The 15,120-nt window shown below is 44.3% G+C and overlaps 1 protein-coding gene across 2 annotated transcripts in view; it reads left to right on the forward strand.

Moving 5' to 3' along the window:
* Positions 1 to 15,120, forward strand: part of sh2d4a (SH2 domain containing 4A) — a 65,120-nt gene that overhangs the window by 18,837 nt on the left and 31,163 nt on the right. For both annotated transcript variants that reach the window (XM_055642281.1, XM_055642270.1), the window contains exon 3: positions 11,581 to 11,740. In XM_055642281.1, the coding sequence (XP_055498256.1) occupies positions 11,581 to 11,740 (160 nt within the window). The remainder of the gene's footprint in view (positions 1 to 11,580; positions 11,741 to 15,120) is intronic.

Genomic DNA, 15,120 nt, shown 5'->3' on the forward strand with positions numbered 1-15,120 from the left:
GAAACTTACAAAATTCTTAAGGGGTTGGACAGGCTAGATGCAGGAAGATTGCTCCCGATGTTGGGGAAGTCCAGGATATGAGGTCACAGCTTAAGGATAAGGGGGAAATCCTTTAAAACCGAGATGAGAAGAACTTTTTTCACACAGAGAGTGGTGAATCTCTGGAACTCTCTGCCACAGAGGGTAGTTGAGGCCAGTTCATTGGCTATATTTAAGAGTTAGATGTGGCCCTTGTGGCTAAGGGGATCAGAGGGTATGGAGAGAAGGCAGGTACGGGATACTGAGTTGAATGATCAGCCATGATCATATTGAATGGCGGTGCAGGCTCGAAGGGCCACATGGCCTACTCCTGCACCTAATTTCTATGTTTCTATAAACAGTGCCTGCACCCTGCGTCTCCAATGCTGTTGTATTTTAAGTGGCACCTCTCCCTCTTTCCTTTAATATTTAGCTTCTGACCCTGGAGGAAGGAGGTGTTCCTGTTTAAATTGTGTTGGCAGGCTGTAGTAAAAAATGTTTCAAATGACGTCATTCAGGGAGGAACTACATTTGAAATGTTACTGCTGGATAATTCTATGATATTGGCCACTGTCCTAAAGAGGAAGCCGGGGTTATGTTGTAAATAGAGTGCTTAAGAACAGCTATGTGCAGTGAATCCAAATGAAATAAGGCCTTGTGTACGTGAAAGCCATTTGCCACATCGTGGCTTTGCGAGTGTCAGTAAAAATTCTAAATTCAGAGATATTTTATAATCTTAACCATTCTATGCTGAGGCTCTAAAGCGCTGGTCAGGCCACATTTGGAATATTGTGAGCAATTTTGGGCACCGTATTTGAGGAAGGATGTGCTGGCTCTGGAGAGGGACAAGAGGAGGTTTACAAGAATGATCGTAGGAATGAGTAGGTTAACATTTGATGAGCACTGGGCCTCTACTCACTGGAGATGAAAAGAATGCATTGAAACGTACAGAATAGTGAAAGTCTTGGATAGAGTGGATGTGGAGAGGAGATTTCCACTAGCGAAAGAGTCTAGGACCAGAGGTCATAGCCTCAGAATTAAACAATGTTGTTTTAGGAAGGAGATGAGGAGTCATATCTTTTGTCGGTGGTGAAACTGTGAAATTCTTTGCCACAGCAGACTGTGGAGGCCGTTAGTGGATATTTTTTACGACGGAGATAGATAGATTCTTGATTAGTATGGGCGTCCGAGGTTATGGGGGAAAGGCAGGAGAATGGGGGTAGGAGAGAGCGATAGATCAGCCATGATTGAATGGTGGAGTAGACTTGATGGGCTGAATGGCCTTATTCAGCTCCTAGAACTTCTGATCTTATGAGCAGTGAACACATTAGACAAAATCATCAATGAACTAAACTATTAGCAAAAATTGTGGGCGCATAAATTAAAGCCACCCATGAAGTACGACAAGAAACAAAACCTAAATAAAGGTTGCCTCCCACTTTGCTGTATCATCCAAAGCCTCGTAATCCCTGTGCTTTTTTTTATTTTTAACATATCAGCAGGGTAACAAATCCTGTGTCGGGTCAAACCTCCGAAACCGTTCCAAACATGATTAATTTTTTTATAATCAAGCATTTACACAAGGCAGAAAATCACTACAAGTTGGGGCACGGAGCCTAGATAGAGAGGTTGGGCATGTTGAATCTGTTACCATATTTGGAACTTTTGCATTGGAGTTGTGCATCCATAGATATCCAGTCTTGGTTCCATTTAAATGAGAAACTTTGTTATTTCCAAGCAAGATCTGGATTGCTATTTCCAACATGCCTTCTGATATTTAAAACAATAAAATGGACTTATTAAGAAGCAAGTTACAAAACCTCTATGAGTGTATATACTAGTTTCACAAGGATTTTTCCATATTTACTTCAATATAAGAGGCCATTTGTTCCATCGAGTCAATTCAAAAATTCATATATATTCTAATTTCCCCACTCACTTTCAATGGTTTGTTCTCTTGGTATTCCCATCAATTTCACCATCCACTGGCTGTAATATACAAAGACCTGTCACCTACAAACCCGCTCATTTCTGAGACATGGGAGAAAGTTATACCTCAGTGGTAACCCGTGCAGTAACGGAGAGAACAAACAAGATCCTCAAATGGCACGGGAGGTTGGGATCGAACCCATATCGCTGCCGTTGGGCAACAGCATTACTGACTGTGCCGCTGTGTCTCTTATGAGGGAAATCGTGGCATACCGTGAAGGAATGTTGAATGAATTAATATTTTATTGTCACATGTGACAAATCACAGTGAAATTCTTTGCTTGCGTATATACCCAAGGTATGCAACGGTCGCCACATACGAGCGCTGACAAAGTTACGAAGTATACACAGTATCTGCGCCAGATCCCCCTTGGTTCACCACCACCACTCCACCCCCCCATTACAGCAGTCCCCCCACGCCGGGTCCTCCATTGTTCCTTCCTTGGGCAGCAGTTTGGTCGACTCGTGGCGCGCGGGTTCTTACCTCAGCCGGGGGCTCTGGCCTCGCCGACTCTGACTCGCGGGGGCTCCTAATTATCTGAGGGGCTTCGAGACAGTGCAAGTTAATTAACAAAATGGGATGTAACTTGGTGTTTTGTGTCTATATTACTAAAACTCTCATCTTGTTTGTCCGTATATACATGATAGCGCTACAATATTTGGCCCACCTTACTCACCATTGTCCTGTGATATGCAGTACCAAGTTTTGTTCAGATTAATGTTATATTTTACAAGTTATTGACATTTAAAACTTTGCAAAAAATACTTTTCTACTATCCCTGCCCATTCAGCCGCATTCGACGACACAATATGGTCACAATGGGACCCCAAATTTCTTCTTTTTAAAAAAAAAAATTGACATGTTTTTTTCGTATGTACTTGGCTACAACGGGGACCCAATGGCTCCAGGGGTATTTAAAACTTAATAGCATGTGCAGTTGGGGGCGGGTTCCCCTGAGCCTCACAACGGTGATCTCTGGCATCATAATGGGAACCCCTCAGCCACGCCTGCGCACTTGGGCCCTTTCCAGATTTTCAGATCAACGCCTCTTTCCCCTTTCGCCTGTATTTGCCTGGCCTCACAACGGCTCCATTGGGTAAGTTTCCTTCTATTTTACAAATGCCTCCACGGGTCATCTCTTCAATTTATTAAATTGAACTTAATTTCAACCGCAACAGCACAACTTTGAATGTGGCAGCCGCACATGCGCAGTTTGGTGGAATATTGCATTTGGTGAGCGGGCCCAATGGATCTGCACTTGGTCCGGTAGTATTTATTACTCAGTTACTTGATATTTGGATGATAGGGGGAAGAGGGGAAGTCAACTAGAAGTTTCAGTGATTGGAAACTTGTACACTTTAAACAAAATAGTTTTCTTAGAAAAGTAGCCGTGGTAAAAGGAAGGACTAGAGGGATTTGGGTCCCGGTGTGTTTGATCAGCCAGTTGATGCGCCACTGGCTCTCTTCCTCCTGAAACAATAGAAAGGCCATAAGGAGTGATTGCATTTATTATCCCAGTGCCATTAATTTGTCTACTGTTTGGGATGTAAAACAAGGTACCAGTAGGAGTAGTGTGCTTAAATTTCCAGAATGTATTCACTATGATGGCACAAAAGTGATAAGATGCAGTAGATGATAACACATTGAGATGAGGGTAATTAATCCGCATGGAAAGTGGAACATTTACCTAACATAAAACAAAGTTGGGATAAATGAGTCATTTTTGTATTGGCACCCAGTAACTAGTTGGGTGCCGCGGAGATGAGTGCTGAGGTCTTAATTATTTATCATCTTAAGTTAGTTACTTGAATGAAGGGACAGAGAAGACTGTAGCCTACAACACTGTAACTAAATTTGCTGATGGTAAGTTTAGCAATTTGGAAGGAAGTGTGCAAAGGTTATGCAAGTGGGCAAGATGTTGGCAAATGCAGTTTAACAAGAAATGAGATTGCAAAATGCAGAAGGAAAAAACATTTATTATTTAAATGGAGTGAGACGATAAAATGTTGCAGAGCCGAGAGATCTTAGTGGGGGGAAGACCTGTAGGCACTGCAAGTAATTAAGAAGGCTGTTAAAATACTAGACTATATTGCACTTGAAGGAGATGTGTTTTACACAGGGCGTGAGTGCCCAAAACACGATGCCAGGGGTAGCGATGGAAGCAGATACGATAGTGGGATCTATGACACTTTTGAATAGGCACATAAATATTCAGGGAATGGAGAGTTATGGATTATTAGCAAGCAGAGGAGATTAATTTAACTTGGCATCATGTTTGGACTGGGCATTGTGGGTCTGAGGGCCTGTTCCTGTTCTTGACCTTTAACGTCACCTACCCAGTTTGAGTCACTCTGGCATTTTATGCCTGTCTTCTGAATTAATTTCTGTTCTATAGGGGGGGGGGGGGGGGGGGGTTGCACGTAAGGTCACTGGGTCATAAGGCTTGACGCACGGAGCCGCTCAATCCATCTGGAGGACATCCGTAACTTCCGGTATATGTTATTAATGCAAGAAACGCGTACTTTCCTACCTGTTAAAAACCACCAAAATGTTGAATTTTTGCGCTGTAAGAAATTGTGGAAGTCGGGGTAAGTGTGAGAGACATGTACCCAACTTCAGAATTCCAAAAGTGAAGCGAAATGAAGCTAAAGAGAAGTGAGAGCTGAAGGGACAACAACAGCTAAAGTGCTTGGTGAACATTGGCCGTGCAGATATCGGAATTGAAAATATTGGGAATTATCGCGTTTGCTCACTGCATTTCCTCAACAGTAAGGCATTATTTGCGTTTTTTCTTGATTCCTTTGGTATCTAAAAAGTCTCAGAAGTGATAAATCTGGCTGTAAATTTTGTTTCAGATGCGTTTTCATTTTGTATGTAAAAACCCACTTGAGAACCATGGGCGATTTTAAAAATTTACAGCCAGATTTATCACTTCTGAAACTTTTTAGATGCTAAAGGAATCAAGAAAAAACACAAATAATGCCTGTTGATGAAATGCAGTGAGCAAACGCCAATGTTCGCCAAGCACTCTGGCTGTTGTTGTCCCTTCAGCTCTCGCTTCTATCTACCGTCATTTCTCCTCACTATTGGAATTCTGAAGTATGCTAAATGTCTCACACGCTTATCCCGATTTCCATAATCATTTACAGCGCAAAAATTGACAATTTCAGCGTGTTTTAACGGGCCCGCTACGCTGGAAACAATGGTAAGTGCTTACCTGCAGTTCATCGCGTATACTCCACTTGGAGTAGCGTAGCAACAGTACGGGTCATGGGTCGTGACCCGACTGCTGTGAAACCTTCCTATTGTAAAGGGTGTATAGTATAAAAATAAGACATTTTGATGCAGATTCGTGGGACTGCAGATCATTTGGCACAGTGTCTACTTTTCGTATTTAAGGAAGTATATGCTTGGTCTGCAGGCTGTACAGAGACAGTTCACCTGGGTTGATTGTTGGGTTCGAAGGGCTGATATATAAAGGCAGCTGGGCCCAATCCTCAGAAGAATGAGTGTTCTTTTTGAAAAGCAAGATTCTGACGATTGCTGGAATGGACACTGAAAAGGTCTCCAAGAGGAGGTCTGTGGAACTAGCAAGTAAAACGGACACCCATTAAAGATGGAAATGAGATAGAATTTCTTCCCCTGGAAGAACATTTAATGAGGGTTCTCCAGCCCAGAGAATTGTGGAGATGGTGAACTTGACTATATTCCAGATGGAGTATGGGGTGCATGGTGGTGCAGCAGTGGAGTTGCTGCCTTACAGCGCCAAAGACCCAGGCTTGAACCTCACTACGGGTGCTGGAGTGTGGCGGAGCCTAACGGCAGCGGCTCTACTGCAGTCCGTCTGGTTTTTTTAAAGTTTTTGTCCCGTTAAGATGTGTGTTTTTGGTTCTAATATTTATTATTTTTTAGCTGGGTATATGTTGGGGGGGGGGACCGTTTAATCTCTTCCCTGTACGGGGGACCCGACTTTTTCCATGTCGGGCCTCCAGTGTCATTGGGCCTAACATCGTGGAGCCGGCGGCGGGCTCCAGCCGGAACCAACCTGAGGGCTCCAGTCGTGGAGCCTGCGGACTCGCCATCGCGGAGCTGGCCGACTTCGGAACGGGGAGAGCTGTGGTGGCGCGCGGCTGCAACCCGACTTCGGAGCTACAGAGGCTCCGGCCGCAGGCCTGGTGGACAGGAACATCGGGAGCTCGCAGGTCCCTGGTGGGAGACCGCTTTTCAGAGCTCTCGCAATGGCAACTTCTCCCGCCGGAATCGCGGGGTTTAAATGACTCGGAGCGGGGCCTAACATCGCCCCGCGCGGCTTAAACGGGGGCCGCGGAACTTACCATTGCCCACCGAGGGCTTTAACTTCGTGAGCCCCAGTCGCCTCGATGCTGTAGTTGGACTGCTGGACCGCGGGAGAAGAACAAAGGGAAGAGATAAGACTTTTGCCTTCCATCACAGTGAGGAGGTGTTGGAGATTCACTGTGATGGATGTTTGTGTAAATTGTGTTAAGTGTGTGTCTTGGTTTTTTTGGAATGTCATGACTGCAGGAATGAAATTTCGTTCAAACCTTGTCTGTTTAAATGACAATAAAAGAATGACAATGAAAAAAAAAATCAATTCTATTCTGTCTGTGCAGTTTGTATGTTCTCCTGGGACCGTGTGGGCTTTCCCCGGGTGCTCCAGTTTGCTCCCACACTCAGGACGTGCAGGTTTGTAGTTGGGAGGGTGGGTGGGGGAGGGGGTGGACAGGAAAATATTATTGAGGCCAAGATAGGAATATATAATTAAGGCCATTACCTTATTGAATGGCAGTGCAAGTGTGAGAGATCAGCTGACCTGCCTCTGCTCTTGTTATATATTTCCAAGGGGGAGGCGGCACAAAATTCTGGGATAACTAGGTAGGTCAGGCAGTATCTGGAGAACGTGGATAGATGGCGTTTCAGGTCAGGACACTTCTTCAGACAATCCAGTGATCAGCCTGATCACTTGCACTATTCTACACACTTCTTCAGACAATCGGTCTAAAGAAGGGTTTTGACAACCTCACCTATCCACATTCTCCAAAAGACACCGTGTGCCTGACCTCCTGTTATTCCAGCACTTTTTTTGTTTTTTGCTTGTAAGCCAGCATCTGCAGTTCCTTGCATCTACTACACTGGTTGGCACAGCATGCAATTTAATGGTGAACTGACATTAAGCAGAGCGATTGGTGCAGTGCTATGTGATTTTCCACTTGGATTGAAACTAAATGGAGCAGCATGAAAATGCCAAGTAGGGACAAGTGAAACCTTTATCGGCTGTTGCATAAAATGCTGGCAAGGCAGCTGGTGTGTGGGTGAACCACACAGACTTGCCTTTTATTAGTGGGGCTTGAGCAAATGATTTAGGGTGGCTTCAGGTTTAATTGAAGGAAGAGAGAGAGCGGGGTGGAAAAGAAGACAGCGTTTGGTGTCTGAAGTACTCTGAAGGAAATCGCAAAGTACTTTCCAGCAAAAAAATATTTGTAAATTCTAGTATTAACTCTTCTATTTGTGAGTTATAGCAGAGATTTCCTGCTGACCATAATGTCTGCTGTCTTTAATCCCATAGAAGGGTCTTGACCTGAAACATCACCTATCCCTGTTCCCGAAAGATGCTGTCTGACCCGCAGTTACTCCAGTGCTTGACTTTTTTATTAACTCGTGTCTGCAGTTCCTTTTTTCTATGTCACCATATAATTGGCAGGTGTACGAGGAAGATTTTTTTCTTTTGTCTGTTTTGACCCTGTTGGGGAAGTTTTTATTCATTGTTGCAGGATGCTAATTTTGTCTTTGTGTTGGAGCCACAAGTTTGTGACCTTTGTCAATCTCTAGAGAAACGAGTAAGATGTTTTTATTTTGGTTTAACCTGGTAGTGTACTGGGCAGGTTGTGGTGGGACCAATTGTAAACTGGCAAAAAACAGTGTTGGAGTAACTTAGGAGGTCTAGCAACATGAGGTGAGGGGTTTTTGATCAGTAGATGGGTGGATAAAGGATAGAGATGAAAAGGAGACGCAAGGGTTTTTGATAAAGAGGTTTATCTGAGGGTTATGATTTACTTTTATGCTGTGTATAAATTAGCTGCTGAGGCTGAGACTCTGCCCAGCCCTTCACCTAAACCAACCTCTCTTCCATTGACTCCATTTACAAAAGCAAAGCCACCAGCATAATCGAGGACAATTTGCACCCTTGAAACTTTCGGAGGGTATTCCACCACTAATGCAGGGGTCTGGAGTTGCTTCATGGTCCCATTTCCCACATTTAAGTCTATATATGTGAACCTGGTGTGTTTTCACATATTTCAGTCTTGCGGTTACAACTGCTGCCTCTTGTTTTTTATTGCAGATTTCTTTAACAAGTGGAGTTTGAATTAGAATTCCCCATTTTTGAACTCGTGTCGAAATAAGTGGTTCAGGCGTTTGATGCCATTTGAAGTCCATTAACTTAATGACTGTGTTACTGTGCCTCGTGTTGTAAATTGGGCAGGAATGAATCAGCTGCCTATTTGGAGAAAGCTAAGAATAGAAGCGCTATTGTGCACCCATGACAGACTCTATCTACTCTTTTTAATGATGGCCTCAAAACTTCCCTTCCTGTCCAAATAAATGCTTTGGGTTATCCACCAAGTTAAACCCTTGCCCAGACATTTTCCCCATTCCTTCATCCTCTCTCTTTGCAGACGGTGTGGCAGGAATGGAGGCATGGAGGGTCATGCTTTTTGTGGAACGTCATCAGTCTGTTTGTCTCAGCCCTCTCCTTACAGTGATGCGAGGGCTCCGGTGTTTGTACTGGACATTTTGATGTTTGCGAGGCAGTGGAGTAGGCAGTGTTCTCTGGTTGTCTCCTCTTCCTCTCTGGCATTATGTTGTTGTTCTCTGCTCTGATTATCCACTTCCTACTAGTCTGCCGTATGTTCAAGAGAGAGTTAGATTTAGCTCTTAGGGCTGAGGGAATCGAGGGATATGGGGAAAAAGCCAGAACGGGATACTGATTTTGGATGATCAGCCATGATCATATTGAATGCAGTTGAATATTGAGTTTTGGTCTCCCTAATTTGAGAAGCACATCTTGATATTGAGGCAGTGCAGCGAAGGTTCACGGGGTTAATCCCCGGGATGGGGAGGACTGTCATACGAGGAAAGATTGGAAAGACTGGGCTTGTATTCACTGAAATTTAGAAGAATGAGAGGAGGTCTTATAGAAACATAAAATTATAAAAGTACTGGACAAGCTAGATGCAGGAAAAATGGTCCCTATGTTGGGGAAGTCCAGAACCAGGGGCCAGTCTAGGAATAAAGGGGCGGCCATTCAAAACTGAGATGAGAAAAAAACCTTTTCACCCAGAGTTCTGATTTTGTGGAATTTTCGGCCACAGAAGGCAGTGGAGGCCAATTCACTGGATGAATTTAAAAGAGAGTTAGATCGAGCTCTAGGGGCTAGCGGAATCAAGGGAAATGGGGAGAAGGCAGACACGGGTTACTGATGGTGGATAATCACAATGAATGGCAGTGCTGGCTCGAAGAGCCAAATGGCTTCTTCCTGCATCTCTTTTCTATGTTTCTATGTTCTGTTCTCAGTGAATTAATGGTGCTTTATTGTCATGTGTATCCAAATACAGTGAAATGTTTTGCATAGTCCTCTGTGACAATCTTGCCATACATCTGGCACAATCATGGCGCCAGTGACCCGGTTCGATCCTGACCAGGGGAGCTGTCTGTACAGTGTTTATATGTTCTCCCTGTTACTGCTTGGGTTTTTCCCTGGGTGCTCCGGTTTCCTCCCTCCCACACTCCAAAGAAGTACAGGTTTGGAGGTTGATTGTCTTTGGTAAATTGTCCCTAGTGTGTAGGGCAGTGCTGGTGTACGAGGATCAGTGGTCAGTGCGGGCTCAGTGGGCCGAAGGGCCTGTTGCCGCGCAGTATCTCTAAACTAAACTAAGTATAAGATAGTACACCACACTTTGAAAGTGCGCAAAACTCGCCACGTTTCATGTGCCATCTTGTACCCTTCAAGTCCAAAGTTATTTTTCAAAATGTTAGTGTTAACTTGACCATAAAGGCCCGTTGTCCTGGTGGCGTTGGCACTGGATTGGTGTTGCAAGGTTCATTGGAGTTGTAGATTTGCGATGTGTAAATATCCTCCACTGTTTTTCCGCTTCTGTGTGCCGCTTCAGATTGCCTCCATTCCGTGCGCTTGGCCTCTAGGAGCGGCGCCCGATTTAATTGCGCTCCAGGCTGCTTTCGGGAGTCCGACGACCCACTCAGCCGACTCGACCAAATCCGCCAACTCAACATCATCCCATGAACGCACCACCCCTCTCCTCCGGTCATCACTTATTGTACACTGCGCGGTGGTGCAGTTAGGCATGCTGACACAATATACTTTGTGGTATACACTGCGCAAGATGTTCATATACCTTGTATGTCAATACACCCTTCAACTTTCATGCACTGCTGTATCTTGCATGAGGTTGTTGTATTTCCTTTGAGAGGGGGATTTCATTTGAGAGGAGAAGCACTAGTTTAGTTTAGAAATACAGCGTGGCAGCAGGCCCTTCGGCCCGCTGAGTCCGTGCTGACCCCCATAGCACTATCCTACACACTCGGGACAATTTACAATTTTTACCAAACAAATTAACCTACAAACCAGTGCATCTTTGCAGTGTGGGAGAAAACCGGCACCCCCGGGGGAAAACCCATGCTGTCACAGGGAGAACCGACAAACTCCATACAGACGGGTCCCGTAGTCAGAATCGGGCATGGCTCTCCAGCGCTCCAAGGCAGCAATTCTACTGCTGCTCCACCATGCCACCCTGGAAGATTACTGAAATGAGATCTTGCCAGAATGTGTATTGACATTCTGGCAAGATCTCAAATTGGAAAGGGGAACTGCTTCCTTTTGATATTTTAATGGGTTTGTTTGAATGATACAGCATAGAAACAGATCCTTTGTCTCACTAAAGGGCCTGTCCCACGAGCATGTGACTGCATGTGGCGAGCGTGACTTAACGTGGTCGCTTGAGCCGTACGGCCTCGCGGGGCCGGTCCCACTTCGATCGCCAGTGCCATATGGAGTTGTGCGGGGCTGATCCCGACATCGCGCGGGGCTCCGAGAAACTGACACTCTCCAAAAATTCCGCGTGACAACGGCCTGTCGGCCCGCAGCAGCATTGAGGCCGTACGCAGCGCCTCAACGCCGTATGCCTAGCGCGTGGCGTTGCGCGATGACGTCACCGCCCGGCGTGCCATTGCGTGATGACGTAACCGCCCGACGCCGTGCGACTTCCGAACTCAGTCGGGGCCCGCCTCCTGCCCAGCTGATTGGTGAGTATGATGTCGGGACCAGCCCCGCACAACTCCAGACGGCTCCGCGGTTGGAAGTGGTGCTGACCCCGCGAGGCCGTACGCCTTGAGCCACCATGTTTGGTCGCGCTAGACGCATGCAATCGCATGCTGGTGGGACAGGCCCTTTAGTCTACGCCAACCATCAATTGCCTGTTCACATTAATTCTATGTTGCTCTTACTTTCTCATCATGGTGTTCAATCTCTTGATTTGCAGAGAAAGGAAAATCGGTCAACTGGCTGCTGGCAGCTGATAGCGACGTGTGGGTCTGGGTGATGGGTGAAGGTGCAGGAGACAAACCCTACAATCAAATTTGTGATGAAATAATGGCAGAGCGAGCGAGACAACAGGCTCAAAAAGAGACTGGGGAGCTGAGGTACGGAAATGCTTTTACTTTACTTTTCTATCCTCTTATCTTATTAGCAGTATTAGTCACAGCTTACAATTTTAGAAAATCAATCTGCAGTTAGTTTTAAAAAAAAGTTCTGACCTTTCAGGGGTGACACAGTGGAGCAGCAGTAAAGTTGCTGCCTCAGCCCCAGAAACCCGGGTTAGATCCTGACGACAGGAGCTGTCTGTAAGGAGTTTGTACATTCTCCATGTGACCGCGTGGGTTTTCTCCAAGTGCTCAATTATCCTCCCACACTCCAAAGGCCTACAGGTTTGCAGGTTAATTGGCCTCAGTAAAATTGTAAATTGTCCCTAGTGTGTTGGATAATGCTAGTGCATGGGATGATCGCTGGTCAGCAGGGACTCGGTGGGCCGAAGGGACTGTTTCCACGCTGTATCTCTAAAATAACTAAAGTAAAGTAACCTTGTTCCCAAAAGGCAATAAACTATCAAGGTTGAACTAATGTCTGGGCATCAAGACTTTTCCCAAGTAGGTGATCATCGCAGTATCAGGTTTCTGTGCTGTATGACTTTGCCTCCAAGTGTTAGACACTATCCTTTTGCAGGCTCAGATTTTTAAATGGGCGATTAACACAATAGGTCAGTTACATTGGAACGGAGATGCCTGTGCTTAACATTTCAGCAAACAAGCTGCTAAAAGGTACATTAAGGGATGGGTAGGAGAGATTCCAATTGTGACAGTTAATTTTTTATGCAGGTCAAATGGAACTGTGATAGTGGTTCACTAATCCCGCTGAGTTACTGAGAGTAGGACTGTCTGGTGGGGAGTGTGGGCAATGATTGTGAATGGAAATGTGCAGAATTGGTTTCATGTTAATACAAGTTCAGTTGCTCCAGGATAGCCTCCATCTCCAAGCAAGGTCGCCAGGCCATCACTACAACTGCTTTCAATGGGGCTGCTGTTCTCTGAGAGTTTACTTTGGAAAATGGATACTTGCAAGTAAAAGGTTCTCTGATGTACTCGATGTTGATAATACAGGACAGAATTGGAAGTACTGCTTTCAATCCAAACACAAACAAACAAGATGTAGTATGAAGGAAGGAACTGTAGATGTGTAGGACGGAACTGCAGATGATGGTTTAAACCGAAGATAGACACAAAAAGCTGGAGTAACTCAGTGGGACAGACTGCATCTCTGGAGAGAAGGAATAGGTGAGGTCTGAAGAAGGGTCTCGACCAGAAACATTCCCTTCTCTCCAGCGATGCTGCCTGTCCCGTTGAATTAATCCAGCATTTTGTGTCTTATCTTTTTACATCCAAATAACATCGACACGAGTCCCACTTGCTTCTATTTGGCCCATATCCCTCTAAGCTTGACCTTTCCATGTACCTGGCTAATTGCTTCTTAACTGCTTGTTATGTATCCATTCTCCAAAGTGAACCCTCAGAGGAACAGTAGCCCCATTGAAAGCAGTTGTAGTGTTGACCTATTGCTGTTACTTGGAGATGGAGGGCTCCTCGAGCAACTGCTCTTGTATTAATATGAAACCGATCCTGCATTTTATTTTAATTATAGGTATTGCAGTATCTGGCTCTCGGAATGTAATTCTGTTTGGTATCCCAAGCTGTGGTGGTAATTATTGGACAATTGCCAAAGTAACCAATTCATTTGCAGAGTGCCGATGTCACTAATATGGTCAATATTTATTGCCCATTCCTTATTTCCCTTAAATGGGGCAGATTGCTGGCCAGGTCGTAGAACAGTTGAGCATTAGCTTAGTTGCTGTGGCTGAGATCACATGCTGGCTAAATCAAATAAAAGCACTGGACATTGTTTAGCTATAATGAACCAATTCTTTTTATAACAATTTGGTGGCTCCATGGCAACCATCACAAACACAGCCTTTTTTATTCCTGAGTATGTTATTAATAAATGTTACACACCCCAGTGGACAGGCGATGATTTTGAGTCTTGAGATCATTAGTCCAGGCTACCAAAGTGCAAATTGTATTAATTCTTGTTTATAGACACAAAATGCTGGAGTAACTCAGCGAGTCAGGCAGCATCTCTGGAGAAAAAGAGTAGGTGACGTTTCGGGTCGGAACCCTTCTTCAGACTGAAAGTGGGGGGTGGGGGGGGGAGTGGAAATAGAAATAAACTTCAGGCGAGAAAAGGGCCATCTGGCCCAATAAAGTCCACGCCAACCAGTGATCACTCATGCACTAGTTGCTTACTCCGCACTCGGGTCAATGTGTAGAAGCCAATTAACCTACAAATCTGCACCACTTTGGAATGTGGGAGGAAATCAGAGCACCTTGAGGGGAAAACCCATGCGATCACAGGGAAACTCCACACAGCCAGCACCCGTTGTCAGGGTCAAACCTGGGTGCTGCAAGACCGCAATTCTACCACCATGCCGAAATTCACCCATACAGAATCGGCACATTACTGCCCAAAATGTAAGACGCTTGATATTATTCAAAAACGAGGTTGAATAAATTTTATCCAAACGTCTCTCCCAGATGCGATAAATGTTTGTTTCAAAACGCTAACATAACACATTCATTTGTAGGATGTACAAAGTTGCATAAATTTTGGAGTGATATATTTGATATATTTACAAAGCTTTTCAAGTCAAGAATAGAACCCAAAACGGAATGGATTATATTTGGAATAATAGGAGAAGATACCAATTTAAATAAAGACCAAAATGTTTTTTTAAATTATGGGTTAATAATTGGAAAGAAATTGATACTTAAATTTTGGAAAAATACAACCATACCAACTGTTAAAATGTGGATTAGGAATATGATGGACATAGCACGCCTTGAAGAAATGAGACTCCGACTAATAGATAAATATGACCAATCTTAAGGAGTTGGTCTCCTTTCATCGACTTTTTGGAATCATGTGATGCAGCGGTACCGTAAAGATTGCTGATTTCAGTTCATGACGTGGATAAATATACATCTCTGAATACAGATTTGAAAAATTCTCTTTTAAGGGGCCTGCGCTTCTATTTCTACTTTCTACTTTTTATTTTTATTTTTTATATAGACACTTCACGTTTTTCTACTCTCTACCATCTATTTTTCCACTTCTTCCTCTTTCTATTTTCTTTTTCTTGTCTTACTTACTTCCTTCTCATAACATAAAACTAGAGGTTGTACATAGAATGGATTACGGTATGACATAGTTGGCACCTAAAATTAAGTTCCACTGTACTGTTTTGTACTGTACTAACCTCTAATAAAATAAACAAAAAAAAAACACAAAATAAAATTGGCTCTCACAGAATTTGTGTGGGGTGGAAAAGTAGATCTAGATCAATTTATTTAGAAAATTCATGTCTTGATACGTCTACAGATAGCACGGCTTCCGTCATGGGAATTCCCGTCATGAT

The sequence above is a fragment of the Leucoraja erinacea genome, chromosome 1, assembly GCF_028641065.1.
Source record: "Leucoraja erinacea ecotype New England chromosome 1, Leri_hhj_1, whole genome shotgun sequence".
Lineage (NCBI taxonomy): Eukaryota > Metazoa > Chordata > Chondrichthyes > Rajiformes > Rajidae > Leucoraja > Leucoraja erinaceus.